This window comes from Myotis myotis, unplaced genomic scaffold (genome assembly GCF_014108235.1).
Source record: "Myotis myotis isolate mMyoMyo1 unplaced genomic scaffold, mMyoMyo1.p scaffold_m19_p_2, whole genome shotgun sequence".
NCBI classification, from domain to species: domain Eukaryota; kingdom Metazoa; phylum Chordata; class Mammalia; order Chiroptera; family Vespertilionidae; genus Myotis; species Myotis myotis.
Window position 1 is genome coordinate 52,917,245 of NW_023416324.1, and position 21,130 is coordinate 52,938,374.

At 35.2% G+C, this 21,130-nt stretch overlaps 1 protein-coding gene across 1 annotated transcript in view; it reads right to left on the reverse strand.

Annotated features, from left to right (window-relative positions):
* Nucleotides 1-21,130, reverse strand: part of LRRIQ3 (leucine rich repeats and IQ motif containing 3) — a 96,479-nt gene that overhangs the window by 37,431 nt on the left and 37,918 nt on the right. Inside the window, exon 6 of the mRNA XM_036347141.1 lies at nucleotides 7,809-7,929. Coding sequence (XP_036203034.1) covers nucleotides 7,809-7,929 — 121 coding nt within the window. The remainder of the gene's footprint in view (nucleotides 1-7,808; nucleotides 7,930-21,130) is intronic.

Below are 21,130 nucleotides of genomic sequence, written 5' to 3' on the forward strand. Positions count from 1 at the left end.
AGGGACCCAGACTCATACGGGAGAAGAGGGACTGTCTGGCATCAGTTGGAACTCGAGGGCAGCTTTCTCTCCAAGGTTTGCAGCAGTTGCTGGGACAGTGAGAGGCAGAGCCTCTGGGGACAGGACTGAGAGCAGCCATAACTGCTCGCTCCGCCCACCCTGTTGATCCCCTGGGACCCGCCCCGCCCAAACCCTGCACAGAGGCATTTGCGGGATAGCCTCAGGCAAAGGCTAGATTAGCACCTCCCTAGAGGACAGAAGTTCTCCCACTGCAGCAGACACAGCTGATTCTCACAGCCAGTTGGCCTAGAGGTCAAATCCCCCCCAGTATTACCTACAACAATCAAGGCTTAATTACAACAAGACTGCGCACAAAGACCACAAGGGGGTGCACCAAGAAAGCATAAAAAATGCGGAGACGAAGAAATAGGACACAAATGACAGAAATGGAGGATACAGAGTTCAAAACCACACTTTTAAGGTCTCTCAAGAACTGTCTAGAAGCCGCCAATAAATTTAGTAAGGCCCTTGAAAAGATTGGTGAGACCGCCGATAAATATAGTGAGATCCTCAAGAAATCTAATGAAACCCTCAATGTTGTGATAAAGAACCAACTAGAAATTAAGCATACACTGACTGAAATAAAGAATATCATACAGACTCCCAACAGCAGACCAGAGGAGCGCAAGAATCAAGTCAAAGATTTGAAATGTGAAGAAGCAAAAAACACCCAACCGGAAAAGCAAAATGAAAAAAGAATCCGAAAATACGAAGATAGTGTAAGAAGCCTCTGGGACAGCTTCAAGGGTACCAACATCCGAATTATAGGGGTGCCAGAAGATGAGAGAGAGCAAGATATTGAAAACCTATTTGAAGAAAAAATGACAGAAAACTCCCCCTACCTGGTGAAAGAAATAGACTTATAAGTCCAGGAAGCACAGCGAACCCCAAACAAAAGGAATCCAAAGAGGACCACAACAAGACACATCATAATTAAAATGCCAAGAGCAAAAGACAAAGAGAGAATTTTAAAAGTAGCAAGAGAAAGAAACTCAGTTACCTACAAGGGAGTACCCATACGACTGTCAGCTGATTTCTCAACAGAAACTATGCAGGCCAGAAGGGAGTGGCAAGAAATATTCAAAGTAATGAATACCAAGAACCTACAACCAAGATTACTTTATCCAGCAAAGCTATCATTCAGAATTGAAGGTCAGATAAAGAGCTTCACAGATAAGGAAAAGCTAAAGGAGTTCATCACCACCAAACCAGTATTATATGAAATGCTGAAAGGTATCCTTTAAGAAGAGGAAGAAGAAGAAAAAGGTAAAGATACAAATTATGAACTTCAAATACGCATCTATCAACAAGTGAATCTAAGAATCAAGTGAATAAATAATCTGATGAACAGAATGAATGGTGATTATAATAGAATCAGGGACATAGAAAGGGAATGGACTGACTATTCTTGGGGGGGAAAGGGGTGTGGGAGATGCGGGAAGAGACTGGACAAAAATTGTGCACCTATGGATGAGGACAGTGGGTGGGGAGTGAGGACAGAGGGTGGGGTGAGAACTGGGAGGAGGGGAGTTATGGGGGGGGAAAAAGAAGAACAAAAGTAATAATCTGAACAATAAAGATTTAATTAAAAAAAAACCAACTTTCAGTGCCTTAAGTTTATTATGAAGATGAATATTATAGATTGTAACAAATCCTCAAAATAAATAGCTTGGCAACATCTTCACTTCTTTACTTCCATTCACTCATAACCTTCACCAGCATGAGTTCTGTCTCTTCCATTTTGAAGAACTTGTTCTTTGTTAAGGTCACCACTGATTCTCCATATTCCAATTCAATAAATACTGGTTTGTTCTTCTATCTCAAGATTTGTTGCCATGTAGCTTACCTCTCTCAGCTAAAGGTTGACTTCATTTACAAGACGCATTTAAGATCACTTAACAATATTTTTTGTGAGCACAGTTCACTGCCAGATGTTATAGAAGTCAGAGAGAAGTAAAACCCAGTCATTGTTTTCAAGCATCCCTTTGCCAAAAACAACCATAACAAAAGGTATAAACAAAGTGTGGTGAGATGCGTAAGACCAAAGCATTAATTGTTACTATAGGGGAGAATACAGCTTAGTAGAGAAAACAAATGCAGTTACTGTATTGCAGAATAAGTGGGTTTTAACAGGCAAAATGGATGCATTTTCAGGTAGAGGAAAAAATATAAGCACAGTCACAGTGCTATAGTTGTTGAGTCATGAGTGGTACTGTATAACTAGAACAGTCTTTGTGAAGAAGGAGAAATACTGAGACCCATATAGATACGTAGTAATTCCTTGTTCCCCTCTCTTAAACATAACTTTCATGTATTGCTATAGAGTTAACAAGGAAAATAACTCCAAACCAGATTATGTAAAAACTTGAAATCCACATCAAAATGTTTATTCTATAAGCAATGATCTTTTATTTAAAGCTTGAAATAAGGAAATAATATAATCATATATATGTTTTTGAAATACTATGTTGATAGCAACAAGATCAGTTGGGAGCTATTTGTGCAAGAAAAAACTAGTATAAAAATATGGCCTATGAATGGTTGGATTACAATCTAGGTAGATTTTCTATTTCTAAGGTTTTAAAGAGTAACTGATCTGAAAAATTGGTGAAGTAATACCATATGGATATGTGTTATTTGTGGAGCTTCATGGTCTCTGCCAGAAAGCTCATCCCTTCTCCACTCCTTGAACTTACTTGAATTGGCACAGACTAAGATCTGCAATTGGGAATTTCCCAGTTCATATTATCAAACACAGAGTCTAATACCTTTGGACATATAATCTCACAGCAAAAATAAAACTACATTGAGAGAAAAATAACAATCTGAACAACTGATGCTACTGAAAGCAAGTTAGACAGAATAAGAATTTTAAATAACTATTTAAATGTACCAAAAAGAACAGGAAAGATAAAGCAATATGAAACAAAAATGAGGAAAATAGTAATAAAACTATATAAGTTAAAATCTTCAGTAGGTAGACGATATAAATAGTAAAATGAATGCTGCTGAAGAATAATTCATGAGTTTAAAGATCATATGGGGGAAATTCTTCCAAAAGAAGTCTGGGAAGGATGAAGAGATATAAAAACAAAAAAGCTGTTGAAGATATGGAGGGTAGAAGAAACAGTAGTTAGATAAAACTGGTGTCCTAGAGGAAAGAAAAGTAAAAATGGAGGGGAAAAATATGCAAGGAACTAATGGAAGCTATGCCAAGTAGAAGAGATCAAGGGGAAAAAATATCTATATCTGTTATATATAATATTGAAATTTAAAGACACCAACGACAAAGAGACAATTTTAAAAGCTTCTAAAGGAACAAGAATAAAGTGGCCTTATATTTCTCATTAGTAATCTACATGCAAAAAAAAAACCAACAAAAACACACACACACACAATAAAATAATATTTTTAAAGGACTGAAAGAAAATTTTGAGCAAAGACAAAATTTAACCAACTTATTTCTTAAATGTGGGGGTAAAAATATGTTTTTAATAAAAGGTAAAATGTTTTCTAGTATAGCCTCACATCATAAACACTTAAAGAAAAGTGAGATGAAATAAGATGAGAAATCAATCTAGGAGATGGTACAAATATTGAAAGTAAGGTGGATCAAATAACTTGGCAATACTTGCTGTTTCTTGAATAGTTTTTTGTTTTTTTTTTAAAGTGAAACCAAAATAAACAGAGTAAAAGAAGTATATACATAATGACAAAATTAAAACCCATATAGTAAGATTGGGTTTTAGACAAGAACAAAGACATTAGACAATTGGCCATTCATGAACATGGTTCAGAGATGAGTTAATATTATTGTATCAATGTTAACTTCCTGGTTTTAATAATTGTACTATGATTATATAAGAAAATAGCATTTGGGGAATGGGTGAAAAATATTCAGAAATAATTTGTAATTTTTATAATTTGAAATTAGTTCAAAATAAAAAGTCAAAATAAAGGGGGGAAATGTAGATGTCAATTATGAAAAAAACAAGAAAGAAGAAAACAGAAACAGAAAAAGTAGAACTGGAAAAAAATGTAGGAGATAGAAAGAGGACTAATTCTTTTAATGACTATATACACAAATGGACTAAATAAGCAGATCTAGCCATTTGCTGTTTCATGATACATATATAAGCAAAACGTCAAAAGTAAAAGGATGGAAAATATATATTAGGTAAATTTTAACTAATATAGAGCTGGTGCAATTACACTAATATCAGATAAAATAGGTCTGAGAAAAAAACATTATTATGAACAAAGAGGATAAATGCCCAGCCTGCATGGCTCAGTGGTTGAGTGTTGACCTATGAACCAGGAGGTCACAGTTGGATTCCCAATCAGGGCACATGCCAGGTTGCAGGCTTGATCCCCAGTGTGGGGCATGCAGGAAGCTGAAGATCAATGATTCTCTCTCATCATTGATGTATCTATCTCTCTCTCCCTCTCTTTTCCTCTCTGAAATCAATAAAAAATATATTTTTAAAAAGATGATAGCCCTAACTGGTTTGACTCAGTGGATAGAGCATCAGCCTATGGACAGAAAGGCCCCAGGTTTGATTCCAGTCAAGGGCATGTACCTTGGTTGCAGGCACATCCCCAGTAGGAGGTGTGCAGGAGGCAGCTGATCGATGCTTCTCTCTCATTGATGTTTCCGGCTCTCTATCCCTCTCCCTTCCTCTCTGGAAAAAATCAATAAAATATATTTTAAAAAATAAATAAAAATAAAAAGATTATAAATACACAATGATAAAAGGTTCCATTCAACAAAAAATTGTAACAACAACTATCATGTAGATCTTTAATAAAATCACTTCAAGATGTAATGAACAAAATTTGATAAAATTAGGGAGACGCCAAAAAATCCATAATTATAGTGGAATATTTCAATATCTCTCTCTCCCTTCTTGGTTAAGCATACAAAAGAAAATCAGCAAGAAAATAGAATATTTGAATAACAATGAAAAGTCTGATCTAATGGACTTAGCATTTATTATAACTCCGTTTTAGCAAACACCAAGGAATAGGTAGAAGCCAGGATTGAAAAGGATCCTCCTTACAAAAACCATCTATAATAATAAAAGCGTAATAATAATAATAATAAAAGCCAGGGCTGCGAGGGAAGCCTGGGTCCTGGGTGCTAGAGGGAAGCCAGTGCTGGCAGCCAGGGGAAGGAAGGACTACTCTTGCACGAATTTCATGCATTGGGCCTCTAGTGAAAGTTATAAAAGCCTACTTCTTAGGAGACTGTCCTAGAAGTCTTCCCACTCATTACTCCAGGCATTGCTCATCTTACAATTGAGGGGAAATAAATGAGTAGTCTAGAAAGGGTCTGCATCTCAAAAACAATGCTCTTACCTAATATTAACTAAACTAGAGGCCTGGTGCATGAAATCCGTGCATGGGGGGGGGAGGCGGTCCCTCAGTCTGGCCTGCTCCCTCTCGCAATCTGGGATTCCTCAGGGGATGTCCAACTGCTGGTTTAGACCCAAACCATTCACCTACCTGCCTGATCGCTCCTAACTGCTTGCCTACCTGCCTGATCGCCCCTAACCACTCGCCTGCCTGCCTGATCGCTCTCAACTACTCACCTGCCTGTCTGATTGCCCCTAACCACCTCTGCCTCGTCCCCTGCCACCGCAGCTTCATCCAGAAGGATGTCCAGAATGACGTCTGGAAGGTCGTTCGGCTATCCAGTCTAATTAGCATATTGTGCTTTTATTATTATAGATAGTAGAAGAAGGAGACTACGAAACTCCCTAAACTTCTAAACTAAGGTTTGCTGAGCCCATATTTTAGTAAGATCAGAGAAAAAAAACTACTAATAGTTCTTAAATAATAAACTTTGTATTTAAGGAAGGAGTGATACTGCTAAGAAGAAAAAGTATTTCTCATGTTATATGACTTAGAATATATGCTAATAGGTACCATTTGGTAAAATGGATTAATAGAAAGATACAATGCCCCTATTTAAAAATTAACAGGAAATATTACCTGGTGAAAGAAAAGTAGTTTTTAACACTGAATTGATAAAATCTCATGCCAGAAAATAATAATAATTTGTTCAAGCAAAATTAGTACAATTTCTATTTGCTTTTAAAATTAACTATTTTTAAAGCAAGTATAAGATAATTTGCTGTTAGTTACATGAAAAAATATGAGGAAAATGTTATTTTTACTCTAATTCTTCTAATGATTCAAAAAAAGTAAGATACTTTTAAACTCCCATAGTTTTAACCAGATATATAAAAAATAAATGTGAAACTATAGAATTTTATATAAATGGGTGGTTGTACAATATTTAAAATAACACAGGGAATGACAGAGTGTGTTAGATTTCATAAATTTAGATAGCTTAGTCTAAGACAACCATATGCTCATGCATGTGATTTAATAATTACATAGCAATACATTTACAGTCTTCAGCAGGCATCATGGTTAAATAGAAAGGGCACTAGGCTTTGGATGAGGAAACAGAGCCTGGAAATAGCACTAGCAGAAAAAAAGAAATAATAAATATTAGAAGGAGAAATAAAATGGAATTATTAAAAACAGAAAATAAATGAAAACAAGATTTAGTTCTTCAAAAATATAAACAAGATCAACAAGTTTAGCTATAAAGACAAAGAAAAAAAGAGATGATGGTTGCACAACAACATGAATGTACTTAAAGGACAGTTAAAATTTGTTAAAATGGTAAGTTTTTGTCATACATATTTTAGCATAAAATTAATACAAGAGAAACACCTAGAACTGAGTAATATTTTCAGATTAAAAAGCCACAATAAATTAAATGAAAAGAATATCCACCTTACGTAACAAACAAATATGAGACAAATCACTGTGAAATTGCAGAGCAGCTGTTATAAAGAGAAAATGCTAAAAAGTTTTTCAGATGGGAAAAATAATAAAGATGTTCATATACAACAAACTGAGAACTAAATGGCAATATACATCTCAAAGGTAACAGTGGAAGCTACAAGAAAATAAAGCAATAAAAAAATTCAGAAGGAACTTCTACACAGTCAAATCATCAACCAAGTGCAGTGAAGCATAAAGACATGTTTTGACTTTCAGGCTTTAAAAAATTTACCTCCCACATATAATTTCTCAATAAACTAATGAAGAATACATTGTATTAAAATAATAAAATAAATCAAGAAAGAAAAAGATGTAGAATCTTAGAAACAAGGGTCCCAACACAGCATAGATAAAAACATTCTTGAGATCACAGTTGAAGAAATGATAGCCTTTAACATCAGCTTTAGTCAGTAAGCAGTTTTAAAGAATTCAGCAAAATGAAAGGCTAAAGTAGAAATATCTTGAAAAAATATGTAATGCACTTGGGGATAGCAGTGGTATGAGATTTCCAAGCAAGTTAAAATAACTGTATAATGAAGCAAATATAATCCTAATATATTGTGTGGCCCAGCTATAAAGTTTACATAGTCATAAAAATTAAAATATTAAATATTAGTTAACCCCCAAATAGTCATAATATAATTCTATTGGGATAATAGAGGAGGAGCATATAAGCATGTGTATTAGGAAGGATTTATAACTGTATAATCTGAATATTTGTAAGAATGTTAAATGAGATATGGATATTTTATCTGGAATGCTCAACTTGAATTTCATCGAGTCTTATATTTATAGGTCAAAATTAACATGTCAAATTTCTGAAAAATTTAATTACTCTTATTCAAAATCTACTCTTCAAATATAATTTAAAAATTCATATAACTAACCTTTTTGAATGAGATGTCTTGATTTTTTGCCAATATCTTTTGTCTTTAATTCAGATAAAAGAGAGGAAACATGTTTTTTCTTTTTATTAGAACTTATTAAATCAACAGGAGAAAGTATATTCTGTGGAAACAAAATAAAAGCAATGACACCAATGATAATCTCATATATATTTTAGAGTTCTCAAAGACTTCTCACTTGTTAAACATCATCGATTTTCATTTTAAAACAACAACAAAAACCTGTGAGACAAGCCAGAGTTAGGAAAGGTGGAAAGAACTCCATTGTGTGTTATTCTGATTATTTTTCCATTAAGAGTTCATGACAATGCTCTAAGAGACATTAAACAAAAGGGGGACATTTCAGGAGGATGGCATAATTAAAGGAACTAAGGGGGATAAGAAATAAGGAATAAATAGAGAAATGTTAAGTGTTTAGTGCTGCCCAGAAAGCCTAAAGGAAAATTCAGAGTAAGAAAGGAGATGAAAAATTACTTCACAGAACACTAAAAGGTAGTAACAAAGAAAGAGAGAGAGGTTGGACAAGAATTATCACAAGTCTTAAAAGTACAAATGGATCAGATATGTGTGGAAGGAATAGATATTGAAAGGAGCTTCACAGAGAATGGGCCACTCTCAGATGTAAACTGGGCAATGTCTGTAAAGTGGTTGGAAATGTCTTAATAACTAATACTGTGCTATCCCTTTTTCTCTTCACAGTCCATCCAGGAATGATTCAGAGGATCCATGAGGTCAAGAACCCAGGCTCTTTAAAAATTTGTCATCTCTACCTTACTGCATCTCCACGGCTTCTATACTCAATGTTGACTCTGGAGTCAAAATAGCTACTAGAGCTCCAAACACAATGTGCCTATCTCAGTCAGCAATATGGAGAAAAGGGTGAAATGATAAAACACAGGCCATGTGTCTTAAGAAACTTTCCCCCAGGTCCTTTCAAATAATTTTAGTTTATTTCTCATTGGTCACCCATAACTACAAAGGAGCGTATAAGAAATACAGCCTTTTGCTAGGTACTTTGCTGCCTGAAGTAAAACTGAGTATCTCTTACCAAAAAAAAAAAAAAAAAAAAAGACAAAGACAGATATTGGTAGGCAATTAGTAACAGACTGCCACAGAAAAAAATAAGAATCTTGGGAGGGGATATACATTTATATTTTGAAAAACCTTTCTATTATGCTTTCCTTGACTAGAACCACTGGTCTTAATTCTAAAGACTCTAAATATATATCTTCAAGTAAATCTCCTTTGTGAGATTTGTTTCTGTATATTTGTGTATGGAATACTTGTATAGTGCTTATCATTTGTCATAGTTTCAAACCTCTGTACAAATAATTTATGTCATACTCATAACAATTCATATTAATCTTTGTCATACTCATACTCATTATGTCATACTCATGAGCTATGCTCTTTCACCTAGAAAATGTCATAGACATCTTATATTCAAGAAAACTGAAGTCATATTTTTCCTTTATTTTTTAAAATATATTTTATTGATTTTTTTACAGAAAGGAAGGGAGAGGGATAGAGAGTTAGAAACATCGATGAGAGAGAAGCATCGATCAGCTGCCTCCTGCACACTCCCTACTGGGGATGTGCCTGCAACCAAGGTACATGCCCTTGACCGGAATCGAACGTGGGACCCTGAGTCTGCAGGCTGACGCTCTATCTACTGAGCCAAACTGGATAGGGCCATATTTTTCCTTTAAACCTACTAATACTTCTTGTTTTGGTGACCAGCACCACCTTCATCCATTGAGAGGAAATTCACATAAACTCTCTAAAATGTGATAGCTAGCAGAATTTTGAAATAGAGAACTCAGACCTATCCACTTGTGCAAATGTCCTTATTCCACAATTTAACAGAGATACTTGAATATGTGTCTTGGTCCCCTGTATTTACAATTTTCTGCCCAAATGCCTATACCATACAATAGATATATATTTAAATAAATATCTTTAACTTTCTATATTTTAAATTTTATATGTGTTCTCTAATTTTTTATTGAAAATGATTTGTTTTGATGTGATGATTCACTGTGCAAGAATTTTGAATGCTCATGACAGATACAAACTGGTCTTAGAATAAATCTCAGTTTTTGTTTTTCACTAAAGATTTTTTTGCTAATCAATTCTTACATTTACATGACAAATATACTTTTTGATAGAAAAACAAATAAGTAGGTACTTTTGAGCTCATGTATTCTTTTTATAGTTAGATTTTCTTACAGTTGCCAAGAATAATTTTAATATAATACACAACATCAATACTACCAAAATATGACTTTTAATAATGTTGCTTCTATTTTCATCTAGGTTCAAATCTTTCCATTAAGCAAAGTAGGAAAAAAAATGTAGACAGCTGTTTTGCAACCAAATCTATAACAACCAATTGCAAATGCTTTTCAACCTTAAATTTACCTATCAATTCTATTCTTAACTCTTCAAGTTATGTCATCATTCTTGTGTTTTCTTACTTCTAGGCATTTTCCTCTATTTTGGTAATCTCTTTGTCTGTCCCTTCTAACAATATAATTCATAAAAAATCTTTGCCATTATACCTTTTAAATGTATTTCAAATCTGTTAACTTCTCTCTGTTTTCACTTTACTTCTTCTAATCTAAACTATAATTATCTCTTCCAACCATAAATAGCCTCCTACTGGTCTCAGTCTTCACCCTGGCTTTCACAAGACATTTATTAAAAGGTACATCTGATTATGCTTCTCTTTTGCTTTAAATCCTCTGATGGCTGCCCAAGGTGCTCAGTCTTTACTGTAAGCTACAAACAACAACAACAACAACAACAACAACAACAACAAAACAGCAAAATACAGTCCTTGACCATACAGCCAAACTAATCTCATTGCTACTAGACTTTGTGTATTATACTCCCAGCACACTGCATTTCATTCAATCCTTGAACCCAACTCAAATTAAACAAGATATTGCATGCCTCAGTTCCTTGTGCAAGCTCTTCTCACTGCCTAGGCCACTCTCCTTCCTATGCTTTGCATGGCTAACTTCCTATTGTTCAGATCTTAACTGTAAATATTAGCTCCTCAGAGAAACTTTCTGTGACAATCTTGTATAAAGTAGGCTTCCTCCTACAATTCTCTACCTCAAGCACCCTATTTATGTAGGTTATAATTTCAAATTGAGAGAATACAATGCTAGCTCAAGAATAATAACTAATACTAGCTAGATAAAGTAAAGGTCATGAGGAAGTTTCAGAGCACACCTATTTGTTTCTTTGAAAATGTCTCCAAAAATGTATTTATTACTCTTATGACAGTGCCATTCTACTCACAATACTACTTTTCCTAATACATGTATTACCTTGTATAATAGTTAACATATTATATAGTGATAATTGTGAATCATACTGTACTGGTTTCCCTAAAAATCACACTTTAAAAAGAGTATAACGAACTCTATATAATAAATATTTTGTTTAGAACTGTCAAAGTGCTAGTGTATTCTACCTTATATCATAGTTAAGAACATTTCTCACCCAAAGAAGAAATTATACTGTCTGAGTACTGGGAGTATGTTTACTTATCTCAATATCCCTGCACCACTTTGAATTCTCAACCTCTGTTGGCAGTACCAAGTCACAAATGACAGCAATAAAAATATTGATTTGTTTGAAGTTTTATTAGTTTATTCAACAAATATGTATTGAGTGCTAACTAGTATATCCATAACTATGCTAGGCATTGGCACAAAGTTATTATTTTGTGAATATTTAAATCCTATACTTCTTAAAATATTTCATAATTTAATGACTTATCCTCTATGTGGATGTGAAAAAGATGAAAAGCAAGAGAAAGACATTGAGACTGAAAAAACCACAGTAGAAAACACAGGCTGAATGCTACACACACTCATGATAAAACTATGTATTTTTATTAAACCACATGTATTAACTCAATTGGTTAAGATAATAGTTTACAATGCTGCTCAAGTAATCCCCAAAGGACACAAGTTCATATGATGACGTAAAATTTAATGATGGGCAATTAAACAGAGATTTCTAAAGGAAAAAACATACTTTTTTTTCTTAAGAGTAAAATGTATACCCCAAGAATCTATATTTCTAGACATATTTGAACACTGTCTGGTATTTATGAACTGAGGAGAAAAGAGCAACAGATAGGGACAGCCAACAGTTTACTAACGTTTAGGTTGATCTTCTATACCTTAAACATTCCCAGCATTTTAGAGACTTTACACATTTTAAATTTGGGTTTAGAATCTGAGGAAGGGTTATATTTACAATAAAGAAAACATTTCAATAAATTAACATAGAAACCATACACATAATTATATTTTTAAAGTAAAACATTATAATCAACTTAAATATGCTTTGTAAACATATGTTGATAAACTATCAAATTGACTCAATGTTTTCTAAAATTGAAGTTATAGCCTCCTGCAACTCAGAATAATATACTCATTTTTGAAGTTCAGAATATTTGTAAATGCTGCTTTGTATAAGCTTTTGTTGTAATACTAAGGATTAAAATGACTATTTCAAATGCATATAATTATTCTCCCCTCCCCCCAATGCTAGAGCAAAAGGTGAATTACTTAATGGGTGGATTATATAATAGATGAATGATGTGATACGTAAACAACATACATGTATATATAGTATACATACACATACTCAGGGAATATATATTTATAGGCTTAGTAAAGTGCTAGCACTGACCATGTTAGCCAGCCCACAAATTATTCAGTGCAAATCTCAATTTGTGTGACTTCACGGTGTATTTGGCACCGTTTCTTTAACAACCTCAGCCTTACTGTCTTATCGGAAATATATCAGCCATAATTCAAATGTTTATTATTTACATGAAGTCCAATATTCCTATGGCTGGATAAAATGACTCAAAATGGTAGTTTACCAGGACCTCCAAAGATACAAACAGCCTTATGTTAGGTTCTTAAGCTATTAAAGGAGGAATTGTCTGAATCCTTATATTTTATTAAACAAAGACTTAAATATAAGGACATGCCTGCAATTTACTATGGGTCTCTCTGAGCTTCCTAGGTGCATACTGTCAGCAAAAATCCATGCCTAGATGGAATATTTCTAAAACTAACTTAAGTAGACCAGAGAGCAGCAATGTGATTTCATAGGTAATATTTTCTAAGACACAGTACCTAAATTTATTTTGAGAAAATCCAGTCCTTTCAATTTCTAAAACACAAACCTTTGTCATTCAAAGCTTAGAATTATTGAAATACATTGAAATAGCCATAGCCACTCTCTCTTACTTGGAACAAATAAAAATTCGTTCTAAGTAAGTGTTAAAGAATGGTCATTTTATTGTTTTTGTTATCTTTCTTATTAGAAAAAAAAGAGAGCTTAAAAGGTTTTGCATTAGCAGTCTTTGCAAAGCAAATTTCAGATGGTACATTTCACTGGATTTAAAAATGGTAATATTAGCTCTCTTGTATGAGCAAGTAAATAATTTCATGAACATTGTTATACAAGTTTCAAATTGCTAAAATATGCTGGCTTGGGTGAACTAAGTGTATTTCTCTTTTCAACTTTACACTTATCTTGTGTGTACAGCTGATATCCCTAGTGTCCAATCTGAGTACAGGCTTTCATCCTGTTGTCCAGGGAATGATGGGCACAATTCCTTTTGACACTGATGAGAGGTGAATACATAAATCCAGCCCACTTCAGTGAAAATGGACCCATAATTTTTTTTTACCCTGAAGAAAAATACAGTAATAAAGTTTAAAGATGGGAAAAAATACAGTCAAACTCTTGAGGTGTACCATTAGTTAATGATAGTCAGCAAACATTACATTTTGCCTTGAGGACAGTAAGTTCCAGATTTGCATTTAGGTGCTCATGAATTCTAATAATCATGGATTTCTATATGATAGCAAGAAACCTAAAAGCACGAATGATAGGTTTTTCACATTTCAGTGAACTCAAAAGTTGAAACTAAAAAAGAAAGGTATGCGTTTTACATATTTTCTTCTACCTCTATTCTCCACTAAGATCTTTCTTGCAAAATGAGTATATGCATTTCCTATAAATATTTAGAAGTTGAGAATATACACTATTTCCAACATAAAGACTGCACCAATTTTAAAAAGTGTGTATCTTGTATAAAACTTCAATGGTGTCTCTGAACTAGTATCTTCAAGATTACATCAGCATTTCTAAGATTTGGGGGATAAATTACTTGGCATAGTGTGTAAGAACAATTACCCTTATATAAAAATATCCTACCACTAATAGTAGCTAAAGAAACATGCTATGAAAAATTAAGACTATGCAGTACAACATTTTTATATTCTTAATAACCATGTAATTATTTATGATTAATTGACCTACATAATTCATTATTAGTCTCTTTATATCATTAGCCTCTAGCATTTCTGAGATTATAAATTTTATAATAATGGCCACAGAATCTATTAACCCCTCTACCTTCTCTAGTAACCTCTTTACCTTTTCTATTTTTGAGGGTGTTCTGAGTTCTAGTATAACAATACTGGCAAGAAAATCCATTTTATTTACATAGTTCATAACTTTGTAAGATCCTCTTACACTCTTTGCATGTTATTTTTAATCTATGGTCTTTAGATGAATACCTTAATTCTTCTCTTCCCACATATAAAAATCTCAACAATAATAATAATAATTCTGTTAGGTATCTTTTCATAGAATCACAGTAGATAAATATTTTCAGAAAAGAACTCCATTAGTTATAAATTATGATGCAAAATAACCTTATTATTTGGAGTATATTTATTGTGAATGCAATAAATATTATTTTAAATCAATATTTTGTGAGTGCCTCCTATGTGCATATCACTGTGCTAGGTAAAAGGTGTCAAAAACAAATAAAATACAACCTGCTATAAAGTGGCTTCTATTTCTACAGTAAAAACCATTCATATAAAACAGCCACCTTCAAAGGAAGTAGGACATAAATAAATTTAAATAGAAACAAATACCAGAAAAGTATTAGCAGCAATATTCTAATTAATTAGAGAAATTAATTTCTCTGAATATTAAAAGAGAACAAGTTTTTGTTCTGAGTCTCATCAGTGACTTTATCCTTTTAGTTAATGCTGCAAATTGAAGCAAAGAAGGAAACAGATAATGAGGTATAATGCTGGAAATAATCTCATTCATAAACAAAAGGAAGTAAAGATCAGATTCAGGAAGGAGATTTGGGGCTGGGCATTAGGTGAATGAACAAAGGCATTTTAGTGCCTACTTTGAGATGGATATTGTCTGATGGCATAATTGTTGAAAGAAGGTAATGTGCTGGAATGCAGGTGCATTGGAGGGAGGACCCATAGCAGTGCTTTTTTATCTTATTATCCCTATCTATGAAAAAGATTCAATGCTCTCAAATAATAGCTGATTCATAGTAGCCAAGTTCAAATATAGTTATTTTTACCGAGCTTAATCCTACTACTGGAATCTCTCACGATATGCAGCAATGGTTCTCTTCTGAAGAAAGAGTTGTTTGTAAGATATAATGCTCTATTTCTGAAGTCATATTTTCCTTCCTCTGGAGCTACTAAATGTCCAACATAAAACTCTACTCTCCTTCCCATTCAAGGGCCTAAAGTTGGAGACAATAAGCCTCTCCAGTACTTACCGTAAGAGTTCTCTATTAATTTCCTTTGCTCATAGCCTAACACTTAATCCTGGTAATCAGTTCTTTTTTAATCCTCACCCAAGGATATGTTATCTTTTATTGATTATAGAGAGAGGAAGAGAGACAGAGACAGAAAGAGAGACAGAGAGAGAAAGAGAGAGAAACACTGATGTGAGAGAGAAATATTAATAGCTTGCCTTCCACATGTGCCCCAACTGGGGATCAAACCTGCAACCTTTTTGGTGTACAGGATGATGCTCCAACCAACTGGGCCACCTGACCAGGGCAATCCTGGTATTTAGGTTTTGATCTCATTCTTGATCATTCATCACTCTGTTATGTTTTTGCAATGTTTCCCAGTTCTAACTTGACATCTTCCTTGAGCTATTTCCAAAGCCATCCAGTCTTTAGTATAAGTTTTGTTCCTAAAACAATCCTTCAACATAGTTCCTAGGTTTTAATATCCAGTGGGAGACAACATTAATATCAACTTTCTATCTCAACTTGACCCGATTTCAATGTTGGTATACTTTTCATACCCTCGTCCCATGTGTACAGATGATTGTACACATTGTACAAATGATAAATTGGTGCTAGCCATATAGACAAAAAATAGAGCTTACAGTACTCTTTGAATTTGAAGATACCAGATTGGCCACCCTTTGCTAGTTCCTATCACTATAACCACTTAATTTCCTTATAATTTCCAAATTCTTTCTTGCCTAATCAATTTTGCTTCAATTAATATACCATCTCCTATGAATGTCAAGATAAAATGTATGTTAAAGTTCCAATTTGAGTGATATTTAAAAAACTGTAAATGTTATCAGAAGGTTAAGCTCAATGGACAGCATCTTGAAGAAACAGGGCAGATGTAAAAAGGTATATAATACTTTATTTACATACTAGTGGCCCGGTGCACGAAATTCGTGCATGGGGGGTGGGGAGGGTCCTTCAGCCCACCTGCACCCTTTCCAATCTGGGACCCCTCAAAGGATGTCCTACTGCTGGTTTACAGGGATTGGGCCTAAAATGGCTGTCGGACATCTGTCTCACAGTTTGGGACTGCTGGCTCCTAACCACTCACCTGCCTGCCTGCCTGCCTGCCTGATTGCTTCTAACCACTCTGCCTGCTGGCCTGCTTGCCTCCAACTGCCCCCCCCCTCCCCAGCCAGATCATCCCCAACTGCCCTTCGTGCCAGTGTGCTCACCCCCAACTGCCCCCCTTGCCGGCCTGCTCACTCTAAATTGCCCCCCCCCCGCTGTCGTGATCACTTCCAGCTGACCCCCACTGATGGTCTGCTCACCCCCAACTGACCTCCCTGCTGGTCTGCTTACCCCCAATGGCCCCACCCCCCATCAGCCTGATCACCCACAACTGCTGTCCCATCCTGGCCTGATCACCCACAACTGCCCTCCCCTCTTTGCCTCTAACTACCTCTACCTTGGCCCCACCACCATGGCTTTGTCCAGTAGAGTGTCTGGAACAACCGTGGGCAAACTACGGCCCACGGGCCGGATCCGGCCTGTTTGAAATGAATGAAACTATTGAAATAAAAGACTGTACCCTTTTATGTAATGATGTTTACTTTGAATTTATATTAGTTCACACAAACACTCCATCCATGCTTTTGTTCCGGCACTCTGGTCCAGTTTAAGAACCCATTGTGGCCCTCGAGTCAAAAAGTTTGCCCACCCCTGGTCTGGAAGGTCTCCTGGAAAGTCTCCCAGTCTAATTAGCATATTACCCTTTTATTAGTATAGAAAGATAGAGGTCTGGTGCATGGGTGGGGACCAGCTGGTTTACCCTGAAGGGTGTCCCGGATCAGGGTGGGGGTCCCCACTGGGGTGCCTGGTCAGCCTGGGTGAGGGGCTGAGGGCCGTTTTCAGGCTGCCTACAGCCGCTTCAGGGTGGGAGGGTCCTGCTGGGGTGCCTGGCCAGCCTGGGTGAGGGGCTGATGGTTGTTTTCAGGCTGGCCATGCCCCCCGACGACCCAAGCTCCCAGCCTCTCCTTTTTTTCTTTCTTTTTTTTTTTCAGTGCCTCCTGAGCAGAGGCCAGGGCAGGCTGGAAGCAGATATCTGGGATTTATTTATCTTCTATAATTGAAACTTTGTAGCCTTGAGTGGAGCCCAGAGCTGGCCAGGGGAGGCGGGAAGCTTGGCTTCCTCCATCACCAGGGGCAACCCAAGCCTCCTGCTCACTCCAGCTCTGTGGCCGCCGCCATCTTAGTTGAGTTAATTTGCATACTTGCTCCTAATTGGCTGGTAGGTGTAGCAGAGTGGCAGAGTGATGGTTAATTTGCATGTTTCTCTTTTATTAGTGTAGATGGAAAACATGGGGCAAACAAGTAAGAATAAACAAGGAACTTGAAGAGAAAGGTAAAAATACTAAACAAGCTGATGTGTATTGTTTATAAAATATTAAGAAAAAAAAAACATTGAAAAGGTAAACTGAAACAAAATTTTAAGAGGCCCATAAATTACTGAAATCTATAGCCTCTATTATTATCATTCATCTAGACTCTGGAAACCTTCCTACATTCTCTTGTCATCTGTCCATAATATTTCACTACCTGGAAAACTTTAGGCTAATGGATGTAAGATTCCACACTTTACTCTCTCTTTTATATTATATTTAAAACAATTAAATAATCATCCTAACATCTGGTTTTCCACCATCTTATACAAAAGTTTGAATAACAAATGTAACTTAATTCTAAATAATATAATATGCATAAATGCATTATATTAAATGCATACTTTTTCATATCAAATAATAATTTAAACCCTCAAGTGAAAATTAATATGTCCATTAACAGCCCTACCCAACTTCAGTTTCCACAATTCCTCTCACAAATCTCTTAGTATAGTTAGGATAATGTCTTTTCCATTTATACATGTACCAAGCTAATTCTCACCTTCATAGCTTTGGTTAAGAAGCTTTTTTGTTTTGTTTTGTTTTGTTTTGTGTGTTGTTGTGTGGTTTTTTTTTGTTGTGTGTGTGTGTGTGTACTTTTAATTTTACTTTTGATCTTTTATTTTTTGACATTCAATTATTTGTATGTTTGACTGCACATATGGCGCTTACATATATAGATATATTGGTCATTATTCTATTACCTCAGCTAAACCAGAAATTCCTAAAGAATAAAATATTCCATTCACTCTTGATTTGCTCATAGTATGCTGAAGTAAAAAGAGCACTGAAATTAGAGTATATGTATAAACATATGTAAGTATGTATCTATTGCCTAAAAGTATACAGGTGAAGCGGATTTTGTGATGAGAAAGGCCATGAAATGTACACTATAACACATGGTCTCTCAGTGATATAAAACAATGTTCTGGTTGGGAGCATGTGGAAGGCAATCAATCAATGTGTGTCTCTTACATGTCTTTCTCTCTCTTTCTCTGCCTCTCACTCTCTCTCTCTCTCCCCCTCTTCCTGCTGCCTCCCTCCCTGCCTGCCACTCTCTCTAAAAAGCAATGGAAAAAATATCCTTGAGTGAGGATTAACCAAAAAAAGATATTGTGTTTGATTAAATAGACACAAGAAGAATATCATATAGAAAGATGTTAAAAAGATGGCAATATAATTAACATATGGCAAAATTTATATACCCCTTGTAACTCCCAATTTCTATATATGAGTTTTAAGTAATTTAATTTTCCTTTATTCACCTCAAAGCACAAAGTATTTGTGGAGTATTATTATAAGCACATTATACTTCCTAACCCTTTATCTTTCCAGATGTGTTATGCTATTATGTAAATCCTCTACTCAATGTTCTTTTTCTAGTGATCTCTCATTTGACCTTGAAAACCCCACAGTTATGTATCTAAGAGTATGCATTAATCTACATCTCCCTTCTTTTCAAAACTAATTCTACAATTGCTTGGTTTCAAATCCATCTTATCCACACCTATGGAGCTAAGCATAATAAATGGTGTCCCAGGTTGGTTTTTCCAGGAAGGAGATATCAAAACATAGTAAAGTGCACAAAAGGTTTATTTGGGAAGTACACACGTTATAGGAAAATGGAGGAATAAGAGTAAGCAGGGAGAGTCAAAGTTTCTGCCAACCAACCACCAACCCTGAAGCAAAGTCTGTCTATCTGTGAGTCCCACACTGAGCAGAAGTGGCCAGGTCCTTGTAACTCTGCCTTACTCAGGAATTGAGGGAGAGTGCTTAGAGAATAGTGTGACCTCAGCTTGACAGCAGAGGTGGACCCTAAAAAAACGTAACAGTTGGAGTTGTCAGCTAACTGCATTCCTTGCATCTGAGCATCTATAAATGGTAACTAATACTATCCTTGTCTGCTTCTGTCCTAGGTTTATTCATCTAGCTCCACGTCTTCTCCATTTAGCCTCAGCAAAATCTTTTATTAAAGGAAACAGTCTCTATTTTATTTTTCCTGTCAGTGAGGAGCATATGGCCTGAAACCTAGAAAGCACATAATAAATACCTGTAAAACTTTATTAAATGGCTAAGTTTAGTTCTTTTTGCATTGCTGAGGTCATTAAGCAACAGCTGTAGTTCTAAGCCATCATTATTGCTTCTAAGGATCGCTAAAAAAGGCTGAATTAAACACAAATTAAATTATCCTTAGCTCTGGTAGCCCTAGTATCTGCCCTTATAAACTCTTCTGGTAAGTATCTCATACTTCTACCTGACATTAAAAGCCACTACTTGCCAAAAGTCTTAATATTCAGGATAACTCCAATTTCTTTCATGAGCCCCTTTAGAGGTAGAAAACAGACTAATCTGAATTTGAATTTGTATACTCCTTGCAATTCCACACTTTATATAATCAGTCCCTACCCAGTGAACGTTTTTCAGTGCTTTCCCTGCCCCTACAAGTTTCAGCACAGAACTTGCTTGACTTCAATTTTTTTTAAGGCCTTAGGGCAGTGGTTCTCAACCTTGGCTGCACATTAGAATCACCTGGGAATCATTTTAAAATTCTGATTTCTGGGCCTCATCCTCCAGAAATTCTGTTTCTTTGTTATTAATGTTGTGGCCCCACCCCATAACAAAGAAACAGAATTTCCGGAGGATCAGGCCCAGAAATCAGGATTTTAAAAAGATTCCCAGGTGATTCTAATGTGCAGCCAAGGTTGAGAACCACTGCCTTAGAGTTTGTAACAGTGCTACGAACAGTCTACGTATTTAAAAAAATACCCATCTGAAATGAACTGCATTGGTGATGGGGCCCCAAAATGACGGTCAGAGAACAACAAACGGCAATTTTTAGAGACGAGATAAGCACTTCGTTACAAAGCTTCTTTCTTAGAATTATATAAGCTAAAACAACATCCCAGAAGCTCATTGATAATAAAGGTCTGTTTCCAGTATAAGGAAGGACTCTCACTTCACAAAACAATAAAATTTAAAAAATTTAAAGTATTTATCCATAATTTTCTTTTTAACAATTCACAATAAAATGAGGTGATTCATTCCACATCTCCTGAGTCTGATATAAGGTCAATGTTCTCAATCAACCTTAGTATCATTTACTGTTAAATTAAAGAGGGCAAAAGTAGATTCAATATTTTGTGGTTTGCAAATGGAACTGATTATTCTTTCCCCTTCCTCCATATTTACCTGAACTTAAAGTAAGTACAAAAAAAACCGCTTCAAATATGATTAGGTAC